Source organism: Engystomops pustulosus, chromosome 5, assembly GCF_040894005.1.
Source record: "Engystomops pustulosus chromosome 5, aEngPut4.maternal, whole genome shotgun sequence".
In the NCBI taxonomy this organism is placed as follows: Eukaryota; Metazoa; Chordata; class Amphibia; order Anura; family Leptodactylidae; genus Engystomops; species Engystomops pustulosus.
Window position 1 is genome coordinate 190,716,717 of NC_092415.1, and position 26,248 is coordinate 190,742,964.

At 42.4% G+C, this 26,248-nt stretch overlaps 1 protein-coding gene across 14 annotated transcripts in view; it reads right to left on the reverse strand.

Annotated features, from left to right (window-relative positions):
- Positions 1-4,278: 4,278 nt before the first annotated feature.
- KIAA1217 (KIAA1217 ortholog) overlaps positions 4,279-26,248 on the reverse strand; it is a 421,655-nt gene continuing 399,685 nt past the window's right edge. For 11 of the 14 annotated variants that reach the window (XM_072154151.1, XM_072154147.1, XM_072154145.1 and 8 more), the window contains 11 exons: positions 21,130-21,305; positions 14,408-14,535; positions 14,045-14,192; positions 13,129-13,597; positions 12,378-12,549; positions 11,625-11,755; positions 11,381-11,512; positions 10,675-10,794; positions 7,973-9,562; positions 7,479-7,604; positions 4,279-6,851 (listed from right to left, as the gene is read on the reverse strand). In XM_072154151.1, coding sequence (XP_072010252.1) covers positions 6,348-6,851; positions 7,479-7,604; positions 7,973-9,562; positions 10,675-10,794; positions 11,381-11,512; positions 11,625-11,755; positions 12,378-12,549; positions 13,129-13,597; positions 14,045-14,192; positions 14,408-14,535; positions 21,130-21,305 — 3,696 coding nt within the window. In that variant the 3' untranslated portion in view covers positions 4,279-6,347. The remainder of the gene's footprint in view (positions 6,852-7,478; positions 7,605-7,972; positions 9,563-10,674; positions 10,795-11,380; positions 11,513-11,624; positions 11,756-12,377; positions 12,550-13,128; positions 13,598-14,044; positions 14,193-14,407; positions 14,536-21,129; positions 21,306-26,248) is intronic. The other 3 variants (XM_072154153.1, XM_072154149.1, XM_072154160.1) reach the window with 3 other exon arrangements.

Consider the following 26,248-nt stretch of genomic DNA (forward strand, 5'->3'; position numbering starts at 1 on the left):
CCTGTACAATTGTAATAAGGTCTGCCAGGGCCTAAGGGTGCAGTCACATGTTCAGTTTTTCAGATGCAGTTTTTGGTGCCCAAACCTGGAATGGAGTAAAAGTAGGAGGAGGAGCAGCACCTTCCAATTATTTGTTTCAACCCATTATCATCCAGATCTACTTTTGGCTTCAAAAATTGCATCTGAAAAACTGAACGTGTGGACGCACCCTGACAAGTCGGGCACACAATCAGAAGTAGAACATTAAGGGCGCGTTCACATGTTGCGTTTTGGTCACGTTTTCATTGCGTTTGAAACGCATTACAACAGCTGATGAGAGGTAATTTGCCTAAGTACATTACCGTTTACGTTTGTTAACGCAATGTTAACGCATGTGTTAACATCACATTTACGTTTTGTAAACGGAAATGTTAAGCGTGATATAATTAGGCAAATCACCTCTCCTCAGCTGTTGTATATGCGTTTCAAACGCGATGCAAACGCAGGTCAAAACGCAACATGTGAACGCGCCCTAACAATTACGATTTACAATCATAACAAGACCTGGGGCTGGTGCGCTTTTAGGTCATAGTTTATTCTTTCATCCATCGCTCCCATTTGTTATTGTGTAAGGCTACTACTTCTTCATGGGCGCAAGTAAACTTCATTTGCGCGATAACCTCCCTGATGTTTGGGCAGTAGGTGTCATTCCAGTATTTTGTAATTCGTTTAGTGGACATTAGAATATGGCAGTGATGGCGAACCTTTTAGCAGCCGAGTGCCCAAAAAGAAACTCAAATCCCCCTTATTTATCGCGAGGTGCCAACCAAAAATTAAAGCAGTAACTTATTGCTCCCTGTTCTTCAACAACTTTCAATCATATTGGCCTCCTGAGGACAGCAACACAGGAGAAAGATGGAACATTTTAGCTTCCTTCCAGTTTCCCTCTGTGCACAGAGAATCATGGGGCCAGTAGGAGATCCTCCAAACATAATTCGGCCCTATCAATTCATTCTCCCTCTTCCTACAGTCCCAAGTAGAGAAGCAAGTATAAAAATATGACCGAAAGCAGCATCTTTTAAGTTTCTTGGAACTTCAGGAAGATTCTTTGAGTCCTGTCTGATGTGCTGGGGCAATGGCCCGGGTGCCCAAAGAAAGAGCTCTGAGTGCCGCCTCTGGCACCAGTGCCATAGGTTCGCCACCACTGGAATATGGGATATAATTGTCTGTCATATTGGGGAGAGCTCTTTAATATTTATCAAGAATTATAGGGATCTTTCACATTGGCGTTGGAGCTCCGCTTCAAGTGCGCGTCCGTTGGTTTTGTCTGTTGCGTCTCCGTTTTTCTTCCGTTTTGTCTCCGTGTCCGCAAAAGAAACTGAAGGTTTAACATTGCATTGAAAACATCACACCAGTTTTTTCAGTCTCATCAGTGGAAAAAAAAACTAATATTGCATCCGTGTTTTCTCCGGACCCATAGACTTCTATTGCCTTCCGTGCAAAAAAAAAAAAAAAAAAAAGGACGTTTCATAATTTTTTTCCACAACAACGGATCAGTGGAAATACAAGGCAATGTGAAAACGGCCATAGAAATCAATGGCTTTGTGAGGCATCCGTGGAAATCACTGAACCACGGACGTGGAAACCAGCGCCAATGTGACAGAGCCCTAAGGGTGCTGCTGCAGTGAACTGGACGCTTGTTATGTCTGGATTGTTCATTAGTTCGTAAGCGTCTTATCACAAGGGTCTGATTTTATAACAAGACCATAGAATATGGGTGAGAGTCCCCTTTTTGGCCGCAGAGTCTCCAGCACCCAAGTGCTAAACATGTCATGTAGACAAGGAGGAGAGTAGCAGCATCTCATATGCGTTTTTTTTTTTATTTTTCCTATTGCCTCTATGTGTGATAAGTAACGAAGAGTAGAATGTGCTACTAGTATCACATATCTCCACTGATCATTGGTGATTGATATGTCTAACTCTTTTTCCCCTGCTGTCATGTATGGGGTTTGCCCGTTACTCCTAAATTACTTAAATGTCTGTAGAAAAAGGAATTTTTTTTTTGTGAAATGACTTACCTTGTATAAAAGATGATATAGATTTGTTTATCAAGGGGTCAGTAGTTTTATACTTTAACATGAATTTTTGAATTTTGAGGTAGTTGGAATGCATTGGTGAAGGTGGAAAAGGGGGCTAAGTCCTTAATTATCCTTAAATCCGATAATATTTCCGAAAGAGAAGTTATATTATGGGATCTCCAGGATGGAAGGTTTATGTTCTGGATATTGTGCTTGAATTAGCATAATTTTAAATGTTGATTTTAGAGGGAGGATAACCAGTATAAAAAGTATGAAGTACACTGTATACAAGTTGTCCCTTGACAATGTATATAATCTGTTTAACTCCTCCTGCTCTATAACATGCTGCCTACAGATAGGACACTATGTACAATCTGCGCAGCTCCTTCTGCTCTACACCATGCTGACTGCAGATAGGACACTATGTACAATCTGCTCAGCTCCTCTTGCTCTACACCATGCTGACTGCAGATAGGACACTATGTACAATCTGCTCCGCTCCTCCTGCTCTATAACATGCTGACTGCACATAGGACACTATGTACAATCTGCTCCGCTCCTCCTGCTCTATAACATGCTGCCTGCAGATAGGACACTATGTACAATCTGCTCAGCTCCTTCTGCTCTACACCATGCTGACTGCAGATAGGACACTATGTAAAATCTGCTCCGCTCCTGCTGCTCTATAACATGCTGACTGCAGATAGGACACTATGTAAAATCTGCTCAGCTCCTCCTGCTCTATAACATGCTGTCTGCAGATGGGACACTATGTATAATCTGCTCAGCTCCCCCTACTCTATAACATGCTGCCTATAGATGGGACACAAGGTGCTCAGCTCTTTCTGCTCTTTAACAGCAGCTTTTTATTTGTGGGTTCAGGTGAACAGAACCTAGCTCTTGGAGTGTATCTGTGGCCAGGACAGAAATACAACAAATTTGCCAAAGCAAATCACTGACACTGTTCTGCTGCGCTTTTAGTGGACGTGGGATGATACAACAGCCAATTGGAGAAGGTAGAGGAGACAGAGCAGCAGCCTGAACCAATGATGAGACAGGGGGTGTGTCTCAGACTACCTAAGATTCCCTATAGGCACTTACTGGAGCTGTAGCCACAGATCCCAGCTCTGCCTTAAAGGAGCTCATTTAGGCAGCAGCCACTTCTCTGGAGTTTCTGTGTAGTGATGCAAAATACATCCAAGCCGCATAACTGACCAAACTATAATAATTATGAGATTGCTGTGATTGACAATCACCACTCACCGTTCCTTTCTATAGTGTCACCGCACTTACCACAGAATCAGAATGTGTCCCTTACCTTCCATATCCTTGTTGGATGGCACTGGACAAGTTAGTGATGTATTTCTTAGGGTAGATCACCTTTAGATCGAGTGCATTGCAGTCTGTTCTATGCTTTGTACCAATATTTGCAGTAAACTTCTTATTGTCCACTAGATGGCAGCAAAGTACCATAGATAACGTTGCACACAATGTCTATGGAGCCTCCCCCCCCCCCCCAATCTACCCAATCCAGGAGACCTGGTGCTGGATGGAGCGGTTTTCTGTGTAGTATATAGGATCTGCTCTTCTTTTAGCTTTTTATGCCCTTGTTTTTACAAAACAAAGCTTTCAAAATTATGCAAATGAGGATGAGGGGCCCCAGGCCCAATAATCATAATAATCTTTATTTATATATCGCCATCAAATTCTGTAAAATCACTTTACAAATCAATTCTGCAGCCTCAGGTTTATTAGTATAATTTTTGAAAAAAAAAAAAAAAAACAAGGACAAAAGCTAAAAGAAGAGCAGATCCTGCTAGAGAAGGCGCGCACCAGTATGTCAGTGTGCTGGGTTTACAATCCTTCATCCTGGTGGTAGATTTTCTTTAACAAAATCTCAGTTCAGGTACCCAAGCAGGTAACATCCGTGAAGGTTGTTACCCCTTTAAATGCTGCCTGCAATGAGGGGGGAGGGGGTGCGCGCAGCGCCGAAGCTAACTCGGAGAGGTAAATCAAAATGTGTTTAAACCGCGATATAGCGGTTTAAAACACTCGCTAAGGTAAGCTCCGGCACCAGCTCACCCTGAGCTGGTGCCCGGTGTTTACATCTCATACCTACCATCAGAAGTGGTAGGTTTCCTTTAATATTTTCCAAAGTCCATAGAAAAAAAAATATAAAATAAACAAAAAAATATACCGGACACACATATAACAGAAGTCATAAACAGAACCGCATGCATCACTTTATTTTATTTCAGAAAAGTGATCTGCTTTTTACAGATATTTGTTACAGTAGTTAATACAAATTCAGAAATTTACAAAATCTGTGCAAACTCTTTCTTTCCAAGTTGCCACTGTCTGAAGCATGCATAAACAATAGGAGTCGGGCAACGGGTGACCCGGACTACAACCCCCACCCACCTTTTGGCTAGTTGTGGATGGTGGTGCTTGTAGTAGTATCTCTGACACCCGTTGTCTAACGAGTCATGAGCGCATCTCTATGTAGAAGTACAAAGTAAGTCTATGTACACCCCTGTAACGTGTGTTACAGGACAGTATTAAAAAAATAACATGGCGGGCAGTAGCATTCTGGGAAATCTAAACCAATACATGTGACATGTCTATACATGTAACCATGGGGCCGTGGTGCGACTTAAAGGGGGTCGATCATCAAAAATTCTATCCATCGTCATAAAGAAGGTCTCTTTATAAAGTTATATTATCATACTATAACATTCTAGAACTTTGAAAATAAAGTTTTATAATAATTTTCATTATATTCTTTATATTTTATACTTTTTGGCTGGAAGCTTTTGCAGCAGTTTTTCGGTTCGAACTCACTTTATGGCAAAGTCAATTGAAAGCGGTGTAACTTTATATATCAACTAACTAGGAATCATAAGTAATGTATAATACATATGGATATGGCTTTTTACAAGCCATGACTAGTTTAGTGTAAATCTCAGCTACTGCAGAACCTCTTTCTTATCAAGAAGACCTTTGTCAAGTCCCTAAGTTCAAGCCCATCGTAATAACCAAATCATAAGGTTTCAGGACCTGCATTAACACTGTAGTTGAGGACATAAAATTTCCCCCTAGTTGGTTGAGGACTTGTGACCCCATCAGTGTCTGTATTTGGCTTTAAAGAGTTTTGGGGGAGATATATCAGAAGTGTCTGGGGTAAAACTGTTCTAGATGCCTGTGGCAACCAATCAGAGATCAGCTGTGATTTTATAAACAGCTGTGGAAAAATGAAAGCTGAGATCTGATTGGATGCCATGGACAACTACCGCAGACCATAATTAGACAAATATGGCTGCCTCCTTCCAAAAACAACACCGCCCCTTGAGGTGGATGCAATGAAGACAGCTGATGAGTGAGCGCAGGAGTCTTTTTGGAGGCGTAATACCAGACACGACCAATGGTCAGGTGCGGCGCTGTTTTTGTTACCCAGCAGTCATGTTGTTTCGACACTTTATATTAGAGATTGTTCTCTATAAGTAACAGCATTAAATGGTATAAAAGAGATCCTGCAGCAGCTGAGGCATACAATTGCATAATTCACATTGCATCTACTGCATAATACACATTGTAACTGCTGCATAACCTCTTTCTTTAGAGAATGAGATAAATTGGCATTATCCATCATCAATCATTAGATATAGTATAGCGCCCCCTATCTCTGACCTCAGAATGTGACGTCTATACATCTATTCTATACACGGTCCGTAGCTGTGTAATATATAGTCTCAATATCTTGTAAGAAAAATATCTGATCTTCCCTGATATCATTATTCTTCCTCTTTTCCATTTTTGATGAACAAATCCCTTTAAGTACATTTCGCTTCATTGACCCCCCCCCCCCATCCCCATGTCTATAAACTCTATGCCCCATATGAAAATATCTTGGCAAAAAAAATAAAAGCAACCGTGATGTATAATAGACAAAAATAGAAAATCTGTAGTCAAAGCCAGCATGATCGTAAAATAAAAGCGCAAAAAACTCCACGCTGGAGGTCGTCTCCTGCCCATCCCGTAATGAAAAATAGTCTATACAAAATAATCTGCACACCTTCCGGAGATATACACGCGCATGCACACACACACACAGTATAATATATACACTCACACGCACACTAATTTACAGAGAAACAGAGAGGCCTATAATTACAACAGCGACTATCTGGACAAGGATATATCGGTGGGGTATGTACATAGATGATAACATGCCACTAGTGGGCGCCGTGGGGTGAACCTGCGCTGGAGACCGCTGATGAGCGTGCGCGCGAGTTAGGAGGAGTCCTTCTGAATGGCGACCTTGGTTGCGTTTCCGTTCTGTGACTTGTAGCTGGTGAAGCTAGGTGTGTGGATGGTACGGATGCTCTTCATACCTTGAGTCAGTGACGTGGGAGAGACAGAAGTAGAGGGAGAAGTAGCGGAAGAGGAGGAGGAGGAAGAAGAAGTAGGAGGAGATGGTCTGCCATTTGCATTCTGCAGTGAAAATGAGAGATGGTGACCTTTACCTGAATAGGAAGGGCTTTGTAGCTTCGACGTGCCGTTATGAACAGGGCGGACAAGGGAGGGGTTAACGTTACGACCGGAATGAGAGTTAGAATTGGTTACTGGAACGTGGGACTTGACGTGGACACTAGGGGGGTTAGAGGTATCGTTACACTGAGCAGAAACAGAGCTGCTTTTTCCAGTGTTAGGAGAAAGAGCTGGAATCTTAGAAGCAGATAAAGTAGGGGAAGCAGCCTTAATATCCCCACCAGCTTTCTTAGTACCTCCGTTAGCCTGCAAATAAAGATGGCGGGAGACAGTTCGTCAAAAAAACCTTTGAAAAATTAAGACACCAAAAGTGGGGGCGCAGGAACAAAGCCCCCAAATTAGAAACAGTTTTATTTAGCCCCGATGTTTCTCACTGGACCTGGCAGAAACCATTAAAAGCACAGAAAGGTTTAGAGAACTGGAGACGTGGAGGATGTGACGCCCCCCTTTGGCGGAGTGCAGTGCTCTGCATGCTGTGAGAAGGATGGTGACCAGATGGCAAGCGGTTAATGGAATGCGGTGGCACATACATGTTAGTACCGGACGACACAGACACCACTGCACACACACGTGCGCTCGGATTTTGTGGCCCCCCCTGATGAGGGACGTTGCGTGTTACCACAGTAAGCCAAGGTTTTTGTTCATCTCTTGAAGTGGAACAAAGCAGTGGGTGGTTTTATTGCGAGCATGCAGAGAGGTGGCAAGAGTGAGACAAAGGACTATAAGATTTCTCATGCCACCAGATCCAGATATTTAACAAAAACAAGAGCGAAAGCAAACGCCATCCTTGTTTTGGTTACATCGATTCAGTAACTTGGCTTGAAGGTTTTTTAAAGATGTCCTTCCACAATCGCTGCTCTAAGGTAAAACTACCTGTCTGAATTGACGCTGTGGCTCCTGTAGCTTTGGCTGTTTGCTAGTTTTTTCCAGGCTTCCTTGTCTAGTTTTAGAAGACATTGGTATTGGCATTCTGCTGGTTTGTGGTGCTCCGTTTGATCCCTAAAAGGAACAGCCAATGGGAAGAGAGAGAGACAGAAAAATAAAACAAAACAAAAAAAAAAAAAATCAAAACGTCAGAACTGATTTCATCCAGAGTTCACATTCCATGCGTGAGCAACATCTTATCAATCTCTAGTCATGCAGAAAAAACATCAGAGGTTATAAAAATCATAGGGGAAATAAGAAACACAAGTCATGTCAATCAAGCGCGTTCTGCTTTGTTCTTCCTCTGCCCATCACCAAGTTATCAAGCTTATTAAACCAGCAGCTATAGGGAAAGCCAACCACCAGAAGAACACCACTCAAGGGATTAGGCACCACCTGCCATTGGCACACCATTAGGCTCTGAAAGTCTTTAGCATTGGTACCTTACGTGCTGTAGTAGGTATGGATGATGGAGACTCTACAACGGGTTTTGTATCATCCAATAAGCTTTTGGCAACCATAGGGGTTATTGTCAATGATTTATCATCATCTCTCAGCTCTACGAGATCAGAAGCCGGTCTTGGCGTCATTCCACTTATTGTACTTTCTAGCTGCTTGATGGTTTGCTCAAGGCTGTCTAAAGTTTTATAAGTGTTTTGTCTTATCTCATCGGTCCTCGATACGGACTCCAACTCTTCAGCCTCAGGTTGGACATTGTCTTCACTGCTCTTCGATCTTTCGATTTCAAATCTTTTGGCTTCTTTGTGTTGCTTTACAGTCCCATCGGGCTCTTCTTCATCTTCGTAGACTACGACTTGTAAAGTCTTCTTCCCAGTTTTTGTCCCGGTACGGATGGCTTGGGTCAAAGCCGCCAGCTGTTTTTTGGGAAATTTGAACTTAAACTTTTTCTTTCCATCTTGCCTCTGGCCATACTGATCATCAGAAGCGTCGGATTTTTCTTCATCCGCATTGAACCCCTGGGAGACATTATCTTGAAACATTGTCTGCTTCATTTCTGCGAGAGAAGGATAGTTAAATCTGTATCTGCTTGGCTTCCCAGTATTATCTGTAGTGGTGACCTTTTTGGTTTCTTCAACTCGTTTTTCTCCTGGTGGAGGGACATGCAGTTCCTTTTCTTCTACTTCTTCTTCTTCCTCCTCCTCCTCCTCCTCCACCACTTCAATCTTTGCTTCCGACATCATTTTTTCCAACTCGTCGTCACATTCTTCGAATATTGTTGACAACCGTTTATAGGCAGATCTTATGTCCATTGGTTCATCAAATATGATAATGACTGGCTTTTTGTCTGTGGACACTACTGGATCTTGGAGGTCGGAATTGTGGGAAGGAATTGTTTTTACATTTTCTCGATCTACATTAACGGTTTGTACTTCTTCACCCTTTCGGTTTACGATATCTTGAACTTCGCCGGTCGATAGCACCTGAACTTCCGTATTTGTGATCATAAAAGCAATGTTATCTGCTGGAGACTTTGGCTCCGTCGGTGAGACCGTCGGAGACTCGAGGTCCTCAGACTGTTGGCTGATAGTCCTCCGTGTGCTCTTTTGTCTTAATACAACTGTCTGACCTAAATCTAAGTAGGGCATACCTTGTTCTTGGGTAGGAGAAATACCTATTGTGCTATTCTGACTCTCTGTACTAGAAACTTTGACAAATGTGGAACCCGCCTCTGAGATTTTGTGATTTGTTCCTCCATTAACAACTTCTGGGATTGTGGAGCTCAAGTGCTTTTGGTTTTCCGAGTTGTGGGGTCTATATACTTTCATATTGACCAATTCTTCACCTTTACTTTCCTTTTCGGATTCTTCCCTGACTTTAGAGCTAGGCTCATCCCTTCCTGTGAACAAACTGTAGGTAGACTGTTCATTCACTACAACCTTCTCCACCTGCCTAAACTGAACAGAATCAGGTACAGAACTTGGTATAGATTGAATTTTCCACTTGTCCTCTTTGCTTTCAACAAGTTTTGGGCTTTCGGGACTTACACTTTCTTTTGTAATAACGCATGACACCTATGGGAAAATATTAGAGGGGAAATCAACTTGTTAAACAGAATCTTTCCGTCACAGTAAATGAAATTTTTCTACGTCAAGTCAGAGTTTAGTAAGTTGGTTATTTCGCAGATAAAATGTTATTAATAGAAGTTATTAACAACACAATAACCACTGTTGCCAAAATGTTAAGTAAATTCTTTCTAAATTTCTTCTCATTTTTTCATCCCCTCGAATAACGGGGACAACAGGACATCAGGTTAGTCCACCAGACATATGGAAAGGGATATGCTCATAGTAAACGCCTGTAAATCTAAATACATTACTAGACATGAACAGACCCGAAGTTTTGTTTCTGGTTTGGGTGGATCCTGTGCAACCCAGACACCCCTGGCCAATCATATCCTCGGATAGTTTGTAAGAGCGTCAATTTGCCAGAATTACGGTTGACTATTTGGCCGCCAATCTGGCAATATGTCTGGGTCACACGGGATCTACCCAGAATGGAAACTTCAGGTTCCCCCAACAAGACGGAATATGGCAAAACCCTTTATGTAATTGGATGTGCCAGAGAAGGAGTTGACACATCCAAGGCTTACTTATGTTGATACAGAACGTACTCTTAGGGCAAGTTCAGACTTGGCAGATTTATTGCACACATAAATACATAAAATCCATGCACATGCTATAGAGAGAGTCCCATTTAGATCTGTGTAACATGCAAACTTCTGCCCTCGGTGAACACACGTACCGGTAGTCACCCAGATAATTCATCATATGAAGGGAACAGATTGGCCTCTAGTGACCCTATCAGAGAGTCAAATATAGCTTTTTAATAATCCTGTTGAGGCACAGGTTCCTCCATGTCAGGTAGACGTATGTGTACGTAAAGTAGCCCCCCCCCCCCCATACATAAACTTATTGAATTTGTACATGTGAAATCGGACCATAAGAACTATAGATCTGCAGGCGAGCAGGAAAGCGTGGTACAGAAGCATCCACTGGCATAAGGAAGGTTAGAAGTGGGTTAGATATATAAGGGACATCTAGTAGACTGTAGTGTTATTCTGTAACATGGGGTTAGTTAGTATAGGCCAGGCAGGTTATGGATGGGCCTAACACAAACAAATTACCTTCTTATCCTTTGGTAGAGCTAAACCTGAGGGTCTGAATTCTCTCTCTTGAACCTCTGTTTTAGGGGGCTCATATTGCACCTTTGAATTAATTTCGGCTATAGAACACTTCTGGAAAGCCTATAAGATGTAGAAGGTTACAGACAATGGCACCAATGTACAATAGAGCTAAGCCCATACTAAAATAAATCTCCTATATAATCGTATAGACAGAAAGTACATAAATTTTAAGTGGTTATGGTTATGGCTGACGCACATGAATGGGCAGGAGGGCTCATGTACAATGAATGTGTTGCCCAACCACAGCACTTCCTATAGGGTGGAGCTCTACTACAGGAAGAGGCGGGGATATCTGGGATATGGTGGCTTATTATACTTTCTTACTCATTGTTACTTCAGCCTAGACAATTCATGGTTAGCTTCTATATGTGTGTTTGCCTCTACTATTTATGAGAAATATGTTCTAAAAATTAGAATTTTGGCAGAAGGCAGTATAAAAATAAACTTTTCTTGGAAAATTATTTCCAAAATATTTTGTAAAAAAATGGAAACAGAAATATAGGTTTATGAAGGTCTAACTTTTTATCTGAATTCTTTTAAATCATTGCCGATTTTAGCAGCTTATTTTTTAGGAAGACTGGGTCACAACCACGCATTTCCACCAACCAGTCTTCTAAAGTCCTGGACTATATATTTAAAGAGTTACCTGAAGTTCAGCCATGATCCTCTCTCCTTCTTCTTCCTCCTCATCCTTTACTTGGGAAGTCTTGATGGGGCTCTCATTTTCTGGCTTTTTTGTTTTTGGTGGTGGTGGTGGTGGAGGAACATCTTCTAAATCCTGTATTGATTTATAAAGAATATATGAAGAGGTTACGGGAATCCCCATGCAACCCTATGAAGAAGGTCTTAATTGAATGTACAATGTGAGGGGACAGTATAAACTTTTTCACCTTGCTATCTTTCCACTCTGATGTCCACAAACTGCTTAAACCACTTCCAAGGGGGTACATGCGACGAGGAGGGGGTGGTGGAGGAGACTTGGTTAACTTATCCGTTTCTTGCTCACTTTCTTGACCCACTTCTAGAACAAAAAGAAAGTTGTAAGCAATAACCATAGTCAACACTCATCTTACACAACTTTCAGGCTGTGACGTGACCAGAGAAGTAAGGGCTTGTTGAGATGCCCACAGTCTCCACCTCAAATCTACAAATACAGGCGGTCCCCTACTTAAGGACACCCGACTTACAGACAACCCATAGTTACAGACAGACCACTCTGACCTCTGGTGAAGCTTTCTGAATGCTTTACTATAGTCCCAGACTGCAATGATCAGCTGTAAGGTGTCTGTAATGAAGCTTTATTGATGATCCTTGGTCCCATTACAGCAAAAAATGTTTAAACTCCAATTGTCACTGGGGCCAAAAATTTTTTTTGTCTGGATCTACAATTATAAAATATACAGTTTCATCTTACATACAAATTCAACTTAAGAACAAACCTCTGGACCCTATCTTGTACGTAACCCGGGGACTGCCTGTATATGAATGTTCTAAAATGTTGGCAAATTACTTTTTCAAATTAGGTTTTCAAGGATAAAAGGTCGTCCTCATACACTTATTCATCACTACATATAATCAATCTACATCTAGTTCAAATATTAGTCTAAAACACCTAATAAGATGGTTTATATCATGCTTCATACCGTTGACCTCTAGCTTCTCTATGCTTTCTATTTTTGAAGTGTGAGACGGCATTTCTAGACTGGGGATGGACTTCATGATACTGGCTTGTGCTTCTTCCAACATCTTCTCAAATTCTTTTCCATTGTAGTGATCCAGATTCTGTCTTTTTTCTTCAAATTTCCTCTCTGCTTCCTAGAATTCGAAACAAATCGTCAATACACAATGGCTAAATCTAGAATGGGATTGGGTGCAAAGAATTAATAATGGGTCAAGACTTAATTCAATAAAATTTTGTGAGGAGCTAACAATACCCTTGACTTCATCCAAGTCGCACCTATAGAAACGTAGAATATCACAAGAACCATTTTGTTTTAACAACTGGTCATCCCATGTCCCAAATTTCAGAATAGGTTAAGCTACGGGGAGAATTAGAGAATGCCAAACTGGATACATGATCTTCTGGAGATAATCCTTCAAGACTAGAGCATACACAATGATTAATAAACCACTGATGTTCCGTGATCCGAAGAGGCAACAGATGGGCCAAAACAGATCCTTTAACCCTCCTACACTCCCAGAAGCCAATTCAGTTCAGCAGCCAAAGACTGAAGCACTTTTGCCCCCAAGGAATTTCCCAGGATTCCTGGAGAACCTCTTCAAGTTATCCAAAGTTAACTGACTTGTTGGGGTTCCTCTTACGCTCTACACCCAGGCCACAAGTTCTGATTGCCCCCTGCCCCAGCTACACATCTAGTGGAAGGTTTCATGTACCTCTATAGATACTGCTCGATTCCTGTAGCCTGCATGCTGGATTTCTTCAATAAACAGGGCAGAGGATCCATTAAGTTGATTCGGTTGGGTTGTTGGGGTTTGCTCCGATGTAGCCGATGCGCTCGTGGACTGGTGACTTACTAATGAATCCGATAAATGACTGCTCTGGTTACTGGAGCTAAATGTATGGTTAACCAGAGCTGAAGAGTGTTGGGACTGCTGCATGAGTACGGGCGAACTCTGTACGTGGTGAACTTTAACCCCAGCGGACAGTGGTACCACCTCGGACTTCACAGAGGCAGTCTGATTATCTGTTGGGTTTCCTGGTTCTGTCTGGTTTTGGTTGAGGTAGACTTGACTTCTATCCTCTTTATTCTGGATGATTTCTGTTTCGATAACTTTTTCGGTGACGGCGTATTGGTTGTTTTGATTGTAGTCAACAGTCTTAGATGATCCATCGGAAACATGTCTACGGTGAGAAAATAAAGTTAACGTTATTTGAACATGAACTTTATTGAGAATGACCATAATATCTTGTTGAAACTTTTTACAACTGGGTATTCATGTGACCTTGTACTTTTGGATGTCACTTGCAGTTCCAGTTTCCACCTCGTTCATACTAGCACATGCTATCGTAGATAACAGCCAACTAGATTCGGCATTAATCCCAATTGTCCCAGAAAATACTCAATTTTATTTGACTATTCATCTCTATTCTTAGATTATTCCTCTCTTAGGGTCTACTGACATGAAACTAAATACAGCATTAGGACACGGGATCCCCCGTTCTCGTAACTAGTGTTGTTGCAGTGTTTGGACTCCTCAAAACTTGGTACGACTTCGTTCATTACAAAATACTTTTCGATCCTTGTGTTTAGACCTGAACATAGGAAAGCATGGACACAATGGACATCACCTTCTTAAGGCAGACAGGGCATCAGTCATGTTTCGGATCCTCTTCAGTAGGCTGTCCAGTTTATGAGGCTCTTCCTTCAGAAACCTTACTGCTTCCACCTCCACCCGTAAGACAGCTCGCATTTTATTTTGTAGGTATGGAAATTCTCCTAGAAATACAAGGCAGGTGTTACACACCTCTAAGGCAATAAGCTATTATTTTTAGCATACATTTGGACCATGACTTTAAAGAAACACTCCAGTCACAGCCGATTCAGTAAATTCTTCCTTCTGTTGGATCTGAAAGGAGGAGCATGACTAAATCAATTAGCATTGAATGGAGTGTTCCTTTAAATCTGAACAAGTGAAGTTCTTCAATTCCTACCTTTCAGATTAGACACGGCTTCTCCAATCTGGCGCAGGACAAAAGCTCTATCTTCCACGTCCTTCAGAGTAACTACTCGGGTAGCATTCGAGTCCTTCCTCATGTCTTCTACAAAACTTTCCAAGTCACTAGTACAAAAGCAAACGAAACTCATAAGACGTGACCCACATGTCAATGTAATACATACATCCCAACTATCCGGACCTTGTTGGAACAATTGCATATTTTCAGACACATTGGGGGTCATTTACTATCGCGTTTTTCCCACGTGTTTCCCGAATATTACCGTTTTTCCCTGAATTGCCCTGGGTTTTTGGCGCACGCGATCGGATTGTGGCACATCGGTCCTGGCATGCACGCGACGGATATCGGGGGGCGTGGCCGTAAGAAAACCCGACGGATTCGGAAAAACCGCTGCATTTAACAACAAAAAAAAAAAAGTGTCGCTTGACACTCGCTTACCTGCACCCAGCGTAGGGCGGTGAATTTCAGTTCACTCTGACGGAATTCTGCACAGCAGCGACACCTGGTGGACATCGGGCGCACTACCTTAGTGAATCGCCGGAAGACCCGAATCCTCCACAGAGAACGCGCCGCTGGATCGCGAATGGACGAATAAGTAAATCTGCCCCATTGTTTGCTAATTCAGGGATGAACCAATCTGAAAATGTAGTCGGGCATGTGAAGCTCCGCCCGAAAGTGGGTGTACTACATGGTTAAGAGGTGGAGTAAAGTAGATGATGGGTGGTCTTGGGGGCGTGGGCCTTTTATTTTTTAATTTTATTTTACCAGCTTTGTTTTCCTAATCCTATAAACCTTTTAACACATATTAAGCATAATTTTTCCCCACCTGTCCATGGGCTTGTCTGGTACGAGAACATGGCTACTTTCACATTAATACAGTAATAGCTTCAATACCAAGCACAACCCATCGACGGGTGAAAAAAGCCTTGATTCTAATATTTCTGCACAGCTTTGAAATTCCTATACATGAATGTGCTGTAAATAATATCTGCCCCCTTCCCATGATCAGTGCAGCGTTACATATATGTTTCTGTAACATTATCACTCTAATAAGCCGTAGACCGTAGGTCTAGTCCTCGGTAAGTCATTGGAAGCCTCCGCTCCTCCCCAAACAGATGGGTTGCTGTGTCAAAACACAGTGATTTATGGCATTTAATTGAATCCAGATCTGGAGACTTTGCCGATTTGAGAGTTTACTTATAATAAAGTGATTTCCTAAGTAAATTAGACCTTCAGACTGGAACAAGGTTTCCGTTGTTCCCCTTCCCAGTACAAATTATTTCATAAATCCCATCATACAGAGTAGGAGAGAAGTGACACCCAAATTATAAAACTGACATGTGGTCATTGGCATTCCTTAGTCTGCAAAATAATCTATTAGTACAGAAGTCTGCATTCCAGATGGGAAGGGGCCTGACCAATAGGATTGCTAGGTTACTACTGACCTGAAAAAGTGGCCAAAAGGTTGTTACATTACCCATGTTTAATGGAAATCTCCCATCAAGATCCATCCTGATAAACCAGGGACATTACTCCTAGATCCAGGCACCGGGAGTGCTGTAATCTTCCTCTATTTGTTATCAATGGCCTCCTTCCTACTAATGTTTTAAATTATGCTAATGAGCAAGAAGGGCTATGTGGAGTGTTACCAAAGCCCCTTCACAGCTTCACAGGATGTTACTCCTGTTATATTTGTTATCCATGGCCTCCTTCCTTCTAAAATCATCTTAAAATGATCCTAATTAACCTGGGGTGTTACCAGAACCCCTCTGTGCTGCAGCTTTATAGGCTATTACACTGTGCAGGAGCAGTCCCTCCTCCCTCAGCACTTGTGTGCTCAGTGTACCAGTCTGTGAAGCTACCACAGAGGGATTCTGGTAACAACCCCCAAAGCACTGGGTTTTAAAGAAACGGTTTAAAAATCACTGTTTTTTTAAATTATTATTATTTATTTTTTATTTTTTTTTACGTGAGACACATCCATGCAAGAAATTGTAATTAAATAGCTGGAAATAAGCTTTATATATAGAGAATTTCTGGGATGAAATATTTGTGAGGCAGACAGATAGGCACCTCCAGGTTTTCCTTGCTCTGCAGCTTTGGCAATGTCTATGAATATGTTTATAGATTTTTCCTGTGTACTAACAGAGGAGTGTAAAGTTAAGTCAGGGGAACTATCAGCGCAGGGCAGAGACATGGACACACAGGGAGATTATTGCGTCTTGTTAAATAATCACCAGGTTTTCTGAGGACAAGTTCTACATTCACCTAGAACAGTGGTGGCGAACCTATGGCACTGGTGCCAGAGATGGCACTCGGAGACCTCTCTGTGGGCACACAGGCTGTCTCCCAGGCACAGAGTTTGCCTGACATGGCACCTTCCTGCAGTCTCAGGCAGTCCAAGTAGTGGACTAAAGTGACCCATCCTGTGCTGCCTCTTCCTGTCAGAAGAGTGAGAAGGTGTGGACAAGGTTCGGATTGGAGCTCAAAGATTCTGGTAGCAATAAGTTTGTTACTGCCTAAATTGCCGTGTTGGCACTTTGGGAAAAGCTAATGTGTTTTGGGTCTCATTTTGGGCACTCAATCTCTAAAAGCTTCGCCATCACTGACCTAGAAGGTCCGAAAACTGAAGATGTGGGACAGACATAGAAGATCAGTGGACGACCTCTGTGGTTATCGAGATTGTACAACAGGGTGGTAGGCCCCCCCAACAACCACTAATTTAGAAGAAGGGGTCTGGTCTGAAGAAGGTCCGTCTCTGGGAAGATATGCTAGTATGGTGCTCATCCAAGACTTCAAAGTGATACTAGCCCCTTCTTGCCCCCTGGAGGAATGAGGGGGTACAATAACTCTATTCCCTCCACCTTGAAGAACTGATATGCTCAATGTCAGGAGGAAGTTGCCAAGAGCTCATCCAGTGTTATGTAACTTTTTATTTTGCTTCTTTTTTTCATCCAGGACCTTCTTTACGAGAGGAAGAAACACTTCAAGCCTAATGGTTGTCAATAATAGGATATTTTCTATACTGGGACTTCCCATTCATAGGAGTTTACACAACCCCCAACTTTTCCATTATTGAGACGGGACAATGCAAGTTTATCCAGATTGTTATTAAAAGTTGAAAAATATGAATGTTTTCTAGTCTTGGAGTTTTGTGGTTTTTACACTACTCATAGACATAGTTGATTTTCTATCAAATTGTCAATCTAGTTATTTTGTTTATGAGTAATTTTGATTAAAATCGGTCCCAATTTGTGTGAATGAGATGAAGGTTTTTAGAGATTGACTAGAATGGTGACTGCACAGCGCTGCAGAGCTACAGAACATGCTGTCCATATTTAAAGGGTAATATGATTCCCTAGTGGAGCATTTATGGCTTTAAAGGGGTTATTCCCATTTCGGCAAATTTATGTTATTGTTTATATGATGAAAAATTATACAATGTTCCAATATACTTTCTGTATCGATTTCTCGTGCTTTTCTAGATCTCTGCTTGCTGTCCTGCTATAGAAAGCTTCTAGGTTTACTTCCAGTGGACAGAAATCTGACCATTGTAACACAGTTGAAAGACTCATTGGGGGTCATTTACTAAGGGCCCGATTTGCGTTTTCCCGACGTGTTACCCGAAAATTTTTTTGCGCTGATTTTCCCTGTATTGCCCTGGGATTTTGGCGCACGCGATCGGATTGTGGTGCATCGGCGCTGGCATGCACGTGACGGAAATGGGGGGCGTGGTCGAACGAAAAACCCGACGGATTCGGAAAAACCGCCGCATTTAAGGAATAGGCCGGTGAATTTCAGGGCATTCCGGGGAACTTCAATGCAGCAGCGACATCTGGTGGACGGCGGAGGAACTACCTTAGTGAATCCCGGCCAGACCCGAATCCACTGCAGAGAACGCGCCACTGGATCACGAATGGGCCGGGTAAGTAAATCTGCCCCATTATGTCAGAGAGTAATCAGAGAGTAATCAGAGCTGTGTGATATATAATGAGTCGTGCACCTGTGTGACCATGGTCAGATTTCTATCCACTGGAAGTAAACCTAGAAGCTTCCTATAGAAGTACAGCAAGCAGAGATCTAGAAACTGTGCGGAATTGATTCAGAAAATATATTGGAAAATTGTATAACTTTAACAATAACATTTATTTGCTGAAATGGAAAAATCCCTTTAAGTCTCCACACGCCTATAAGGTGGTCTTGATTAGCAAACTCTCATTAAAGGGGTTTTCTCACTAACTAAAGTTAGGCCCTATCCACAGGATAGGGCTTAACTTGTTGATCAGTGGGGATCTCAGTGCTGAGACCCCCACAGATCGCGAAAAATGAGGGGTCCGTCTGACTCCTCAGACTAATGGAGCAGACGGCCAGGCATGACCGTTCTGCGCCATTAATCTCTATGGAGCTGACGGAAATTGTTGCGCAAATTTTAGTTTGTGGGAAAACCCCTTTAAGGAGAACTCTTACCTTCTGGCTAATATTTAAGCGAGACAGACTGATAGATATTTACGTGGGTAGACAGACAAATAGATTTACAGGTCTCTACAAACATGGTTTGTGCCCCTTTGAAGTCCAGCAGTTTAGTAAATGAATTAGTAAATGCGGATGGCGGTGGATTTATCGGCAGGCGCAGGATGGATGATTGATTTCCCTCGGAGCGGCCCCAGCTGTTGCATGCAGGAACATTCTGTTAGACGGAGCTCACAGGCAGAGCAGCTGCTGACATCTCGGAGAGGAATAGCTGCCGAAACGCTAGTCACTGGAAATTGAATAGCTGAGGATAAAATAAAATTTGGGGAAAAAAAAAAAACCCTCTAAACCGGAACATTTCTATAAAAATGTCAGTGTCTGGTAGACTCTGCGGTGATTATGGATGTAGACCAAGGGCACTGAAATCCGGCAGTAAATACGGACAGATTATGTGTCCTCAGTGACAAATGACCTTCTGCGGGAGGAGGTGCGGACAGGGAGACGAGAGGAGGAGCGGGGGAATGGGAGAAATGGACTGCGGCTGACAACTGCAGCCATATAAATCCTATTTATTACAGGAGGTAAAAATATCACCTCCGCCTGTACATCTTATCTTATACATCAATGCATGGTTAATAAGGTTCTCCCTAACCTCCCAGCTATGAAGTATTGCTTATAATACTAGTGGGATAGTCACTTCCTTAAAGGGTGCCGGTCATCAAAAAATGTCCTAATAAACTATTACCAGTATGTTGTCAGGCACCTAAACAGCTTCTAGATCATGTGTCTTTCATGGCCAAGTGTGCTGACGTTATCCAGAAAATCAACTTTGAAATGAGATGTAAATTGGTTGTAAACAGTCAAGGAGGTGGAGACTTTAACACTAAAGTCAAGCTTTCCCCACCTTTCCTGCCTCTTTCCCTATGATTGATGTAATTTACCAGACTTCAGGAGATCTGGTTAGTGATGTGCCTGAATGCAGGAGTATTAGTTACAATCAAGGGGCTTTTCTGAGGAGTGGAGAGCTTGACTTCAGTGTTAAACTCTCCGCCTCCTTGACTTCTTACAACCAATTTACATCGCACTTCAAAGTTGATTTTCTGAATGATGCCACCACCGGGACCTTGAAAGAAACATGATCTGGAAGGTGTTCAGCTGCTTTACAACATACTGGTAGTGGTTTATTAGACCAATTCCTGATGACAGGTTCCCTTTAAAGGGGCTTTCGGGGGAAAGTGTACTTAACCTGCTCCAGTTCCAGCCTAGTGGTGGTCTTCAGATCACAGGCCGAGGGACAAGCCATGGCCAATCAGTGACCTCGGTGGGCCCCTGTGTTACTTGTCCTGCTTTTAGGTTTACCCTGATTTGATTTTTCAGATTCTTTAATAAATGTTGTTCCAGCTGTATACACAAGTTATCTGTATGGCAGTCTTTATTCTATCACTACGCACAGGGGTTGTTTGGATAAGTCCACCTTTGTCAATTTAGGGCGCATGGCCTTCAAAGAAGGGGTGTAACATCCAGAAGGCGTTGATTTTCCTCTGTATTTTGTGTGTGTGAACTGTTGCCAAGTTTGCTGCTATATTGGGACTGATTTAACGACACCCAGTTCCTCTGCAGCTCTCCTCTGTCCAGCAAATAGTTCACTTGATAGTTGGTTCAGTCAGCTGCTGGGGGCAGTGTCCAGGAACTCCTTTATATATATATATATGCCTAGTGCCATCACACCTTGCTTACTAGTCTCCTGATACCTTTCCCTATTTCTGCTTGCTATCGCTTTGCTATATTGTGTATCTGACCCCTGCTTTGTTATTTGACCACTCTCCTTATTTGATTCTGTGCTTAGCAGCCATCTTGGATTTGACCTGGTTCTGTCTGACGTCACTTGTATGTTTGTTATCTGTCCCTCCGTCTTTGGTCCTCTTTCCTCAGCCCTTAGTAAGTGTAGCGATTGTTGACCAGAAGTCCCTAACCAATAGGTTTGCAAGGCTTGTTAGGTAGGTGACCGGGGTTGTGGGTTAGTCTAGGGCCACCACCCCCTTATCTACCTTGGCAAGAGGGTTCTTAGCTTGAGAACCTCCATCAGCCCAAAGCGTAAGTGACAAATGACTTGTAAGTTAAGAAGATGTGACTATTGAGGGTCTATTGAGGGAAGAGTCAGAGATTCCAACAAGTGAAGAAGTGTAGAGAAGAAGATGTAGACCACCATATTTTTTCACATTTCTCACCTTAACTTCAGGATGATCTGCTCTTCATCCTGGAGGTATTTCTGCCGCTCCTGCTCCACCAAGACGCGTTGTCTCTGCACGGGGTCCTCCAGGTTTTTGACCATTTCCGTCACCTTACTACTGATCTCCAGCTCTGCTTTCTTCATCATGGCTCTCACCATCTCCTGGTTCTGAAGCTGTTACACAAAAGAAATCAAGGTGTTTTTTTTCTTACTTTTTCACCTCCTGAGATTTCTAAGAACACAATTCATCCCTTATGCTGCAGACAGAGACGACAAGGAGGTAATGATTAAATAAAAGCGGAGATTGGTCTCGGGCTGTAGCATAAGCCCGCAGCTTTAGAAGATGTATGGAGATGATGACCACTCAGGAGCCATTGTCAGGACTAGTGATGGTATTCTTTGATATTGTGCAGCCCAGGAACCTATGAAGCCTGGCGAAAGGGCATTATTGATGGGATTAGGGATGAGCACAGGATGGATGAAACCTCCAATCTCCAGCACATTGTTTATATAGGAAGCCATGGTAGGAAGAAGAGTCTCTCATTATGTTACAAATCCACATCAAATCCTGCATCTGTCTGGTGTAGAGTAGCCGAAAATTTTATTTATTGCAATGCAGGTGTAACACACAAGGATTTACTTGTAGATTTGCAAGCATATAACATGAATGTAAAGTTATAAATGATAACAAATGGACTTTCAGTGAAATTGAGAATATATCAGAATAAGTAAATCTGCTCAGCTCCTCCTGCTCTATAACATGCTGCCTGCAGATAGGACACTATGTACAATCTGCTCAGCTCCTCCTGCTCTATAACCTGCTGTCCGGAGATATGACACCATGGAGAATCTACTTGGCTCCTCCTGCCCTATAACATGCTGCCTACAGATAATACATAGGGGGACATTAATCATAGTCTGTTAGACTGTTTTGCGTGTCTTTTAGCGCATTTATGCGCCATTTTCTGGCGCACGGCAAAGTTCGGCACTTAGTGGTTTTGGGTCCCTGCGCCTTATCTGACATAGTGAGTGCGTCCTATACAGATGTTTGCACTGGATCTATCACTATTTTGTGCCTAAAAAGGCACAAAATAGGCGCAGAAAATGCACCTACTCTGAGCAGGTGCACTTCCAAAAAACTTCCCTTTTCATAACTAAAAACATACATTTTAGGTTCCCAAATGAAGAATTCCCTCTATGCAACATGGAAAATACTTCGGAGCAGTTTTAAAATGTAAAATTTCTCCAGTAACGACTTCATCACTTTCTATGGGATCATCTCTGGGAGTGATTATTGTCTTATTGTACAGATCTGAGAATATTATCAGACTCCATTTACTGTACATTATAATAAAAAAGGAAAAGACTCATTTCAGCAAGAATTTTTTTTTTTTTTTTTTTTTTTTACATCTCTGTCACTTTTAGTCCCTGCAGTTACATCACAATGATAGTTTTTTTGAGCAGAGATGAAGCCCTGAACGTTCTGTCACATTTTCTCAGTCTCCTTTCATTATTGGTCACAAATGAGATCTAACAATTGCACCAAATTTGGCGCTAATTTAGGCGCAAATTAATCGGACATGCGACAATTCCAAAGTGCATTTACTAAGCCAGAACCAGATCCATCATAGATCAGGAGCCAAAAAGAAGAGCAAACCAGGCGCAAAAACAGGCGAACCTGAGACCCACTAGGATTAATGTCCCCCATAGTGTCCTATGTGCTCGACTTCTCCAGCTCTATCACCTGCTGTCTGGAGATAGGACACCATGTAAAATCTACTTCGCTCCTCCTGCTCTGCAACATGCTGCCTGCATTCTTATGCTGCCTGGATAATATGTAAATCCTGCTCAACTTCTCCTGCTCTGAAACATACAACTACATATAGGACACTATGTACAGTCTGATCATCACCCCCTGCTCTATTACATGCTTCCTGCAGATAGGACACTATGTACAGTCTGATCATCACCCCCTGCTCTATAACATGCTGCCTGCAGATAGAACACTATGTACAATCTGCTCAGCTGCTCCTGCTCTATAACATGCTGCCTGCAGATAGGACACTATGTACAGTCTGCTCAGCTCCTCCTGCTCTATAACATGCTGCCTGCAGATAGAACACTATGTACAATCTGCTCAGCTGCTCCTGCTCTATAACATGCTGCCTGCAGATAGGACACTATGTACAGTCTGCTCAGCTCCTCCTGCGCTATAACATGCTGCCTGCAGATAGAACACTATGTACAGTCTGCTCAGCTCCTCCTGCTCTATAACATGCTGCCTGCAGATAGAACACTATGTACAATCTGCTCAGCTGCTCCTGCTCTATAACATGCTGCCTGCAGATAGGACACTATGTACAGTCTGCTCAGCTCCTCCTGCTCTATAACATGCTGCCTGCAGATAGAACACTATGTACAATCTGCTCAGCTGCTCCTGCTCTATAACATGCTGCCTGCAGATAGGACACTATGTACAGTCTGCTCAGCTCCTCCTGCTCTATAACATGCTGCCTGCAGATAGAACACTATGTACAATCTGCTCAGCTGCTCCTGCTCTATAACATGCTGCCTGCAGATAGAACACTATGTACAATCTGCTCAGCTGCTCCTGCTCTATAACATGCTGCCTGCAGATAGGACACTATGTACAGTCTGCTCAGCTCCTCCTGCTCTATAACATGCTGCCTGCAGATAGAACACTATGTACAGTCTGCTCAGCTCCTCCTGCTCTATAACATGCTGCCTGCAGATAGAACACTATGTACAATCTGCTCAGCTGTTTCTTCCCTATAACATGCTACCTGCAGATAGGACACTATGTACAATCTGCTCAGCTCCTCCTGCTCTATAACATGCTGCCTGCAGATAGAACACTATGTACAGTCTGCTCAGCTCCTCCTGCTCTATAACATGTTGCCTGCAGATAGAACACTATGTACAATCTGCTCAGCTGTTTCTTCCCTATAACATGCTACCTGCAGATAGGACACTATGTACAATCTGCTCAGCTCCTCCTGCTCTATAACATGCTGCCTGCAGATAGAACACTATGTACAATCTGCTCAGCTGTTTCTTCCCTATAACATGCTACCTGCAGATAGGACACTATGTACAATCTGCTCAGCTCCTCCTGCTCTATAACAAGCTGCCTCCAGATAGGACACTATGTACAGTCTGCTCAGCTCCTCCTGCTCTATAACATGCTTCCTGCAGATAGAACACTATGTACAATCTGCTCAGCTGCTCCTGCTCTATAACATGCTGCCTGCAGATAGGACACTATGTACAGTCTGCTCAGCTCCTCCTGCTCTATAACATGCTGCCTGCAGATAGAACACTATGTACAATCTGCTCAGCTGCTCCTGCTCTATAACATGCTGCCTGCAGATAGAACACTATGTACAATCTGCTCAGCTGCTCCTGCTCTATAACATGCTGCCTGCAGATAGGACACTATGTACAGTCTGCTCAGCTCCTCCTGCTCTATAACATGTTGCCTGCAGATAGAACACTATGTACAATCTGCTCAGCTGTTTCTTCCCTATAACATGCTACCTGCAGATAGGACACTATGTACAATCTGCTCAGCTCCTCCTGCTCTATAACATGCTGCCTGCAGATAGAACACTATGTACAATCTGCTCAGCTGTTTCTTCCCTATAACATGCTACCTGCAGATAGGACACTATGTACAATCTGCTCAGCTCCTCCTGCTCTATAACAAGCTGCCTCCAGATAGGACACTATGTACAGTCTGCTCAGCTCCTCCTGCTCTATAACATGCTTCCTGCAGATAGAACACTATGTACAATCTGCTCAGCTGTTTCTTCCCTATAACATGCTGCCTGCAGATAGGAGATTATGTATAATGTCGTCAGATCCTCCTGCTTTACAACATGCTGCCTACAGATACATAGGATAGTCTTAAACATGTAGATGCATAGCTGCTACCAATAAGAGCACATGTTTTTTTTTTCTTTTGCAACTTTTCGTGACTTTTTTTTTGCGCCTTAGGCAACCACCCTTCAAATTTCGCCATTGTCTAGTTTTCTGCAGTATTCTCTGAGTTATCATCTGAAAGAAAATGTTAAAGCTGCAACTTTTTGTAAAAGGTTGCAAATCCACCAAAGCGGTTTGTGGTTTTTGTTCAAAAAGTCGCCAAATTACTAAAGACCTCAACTCAGATGTGTCTTAGGAGTTTTGCCTTTTTAATACATCTGACCAGCAGAAAAGAAAAAAAAAAGCCAAAGCAAAGGTACATGTGCCCCATAGTCTCAAATCATATGTAGTGGTTTGTTCAAGTAACCGACTTTCCCCCCAAAAAAACGTGTGTGGGGTTGTACATATTGAGGATGTGGGATGATGTTTAAATGGGTGTTCCCATTTCAGCAAATTAATGTAAGTTATATAATTTTCCAAAATACTTTGTGTACCAATTCTTCATGGTTTTCTAGATCTCTGCTTGCTGTCATTCTATAGAAAGCTTCTATGTTTACTTACAGTGGAAAAAAATCTGACCATGGTCACACAGGTGCACGGCTCGTTAGTGTAATAGTGATTAAACAGAGCTGCAGGTTATAATGAGCCGTGCACTTGTGTGACCATGGGCAGATTTTTACCCACTGAAAATAAATAATGAAGCCTTCTATAGAATGACAGCAAGCAGAGATCTAGAAAACCACAAGGAATTGATGCAGAAAGCACATTGGAAAATTGTATAACTTTTCATTATACAAACAATAGCATTAATTTTATGAAATTGGACAACCCCTTTAAGTGTGATTATCTATGGAGGATATTATAATTATTTCTCACCAATTACTGCAAATAGTTTGTATGTATTTCTACAGATAAAGAGTCTTTGGGAAGAAGAACTTCCATGGTCCAAAAGAAGCAATTACCCTTGGATTCATGTCAGATGTGGGATATATAAAAGGAATGTGGCTTTAATGTCTTAATTACATGCAGTTACATTTCACAGACGAGAACTCCTCATTCCCATTGAGAAAACAAACATGGCTTTTATGTTAATTAAACAGCAGCCGCGCCGCTTCCATCCCACCGGCTAAATCCGGGATCCGAGCAGACGTCCAAGATATATCTACTGCTTATTA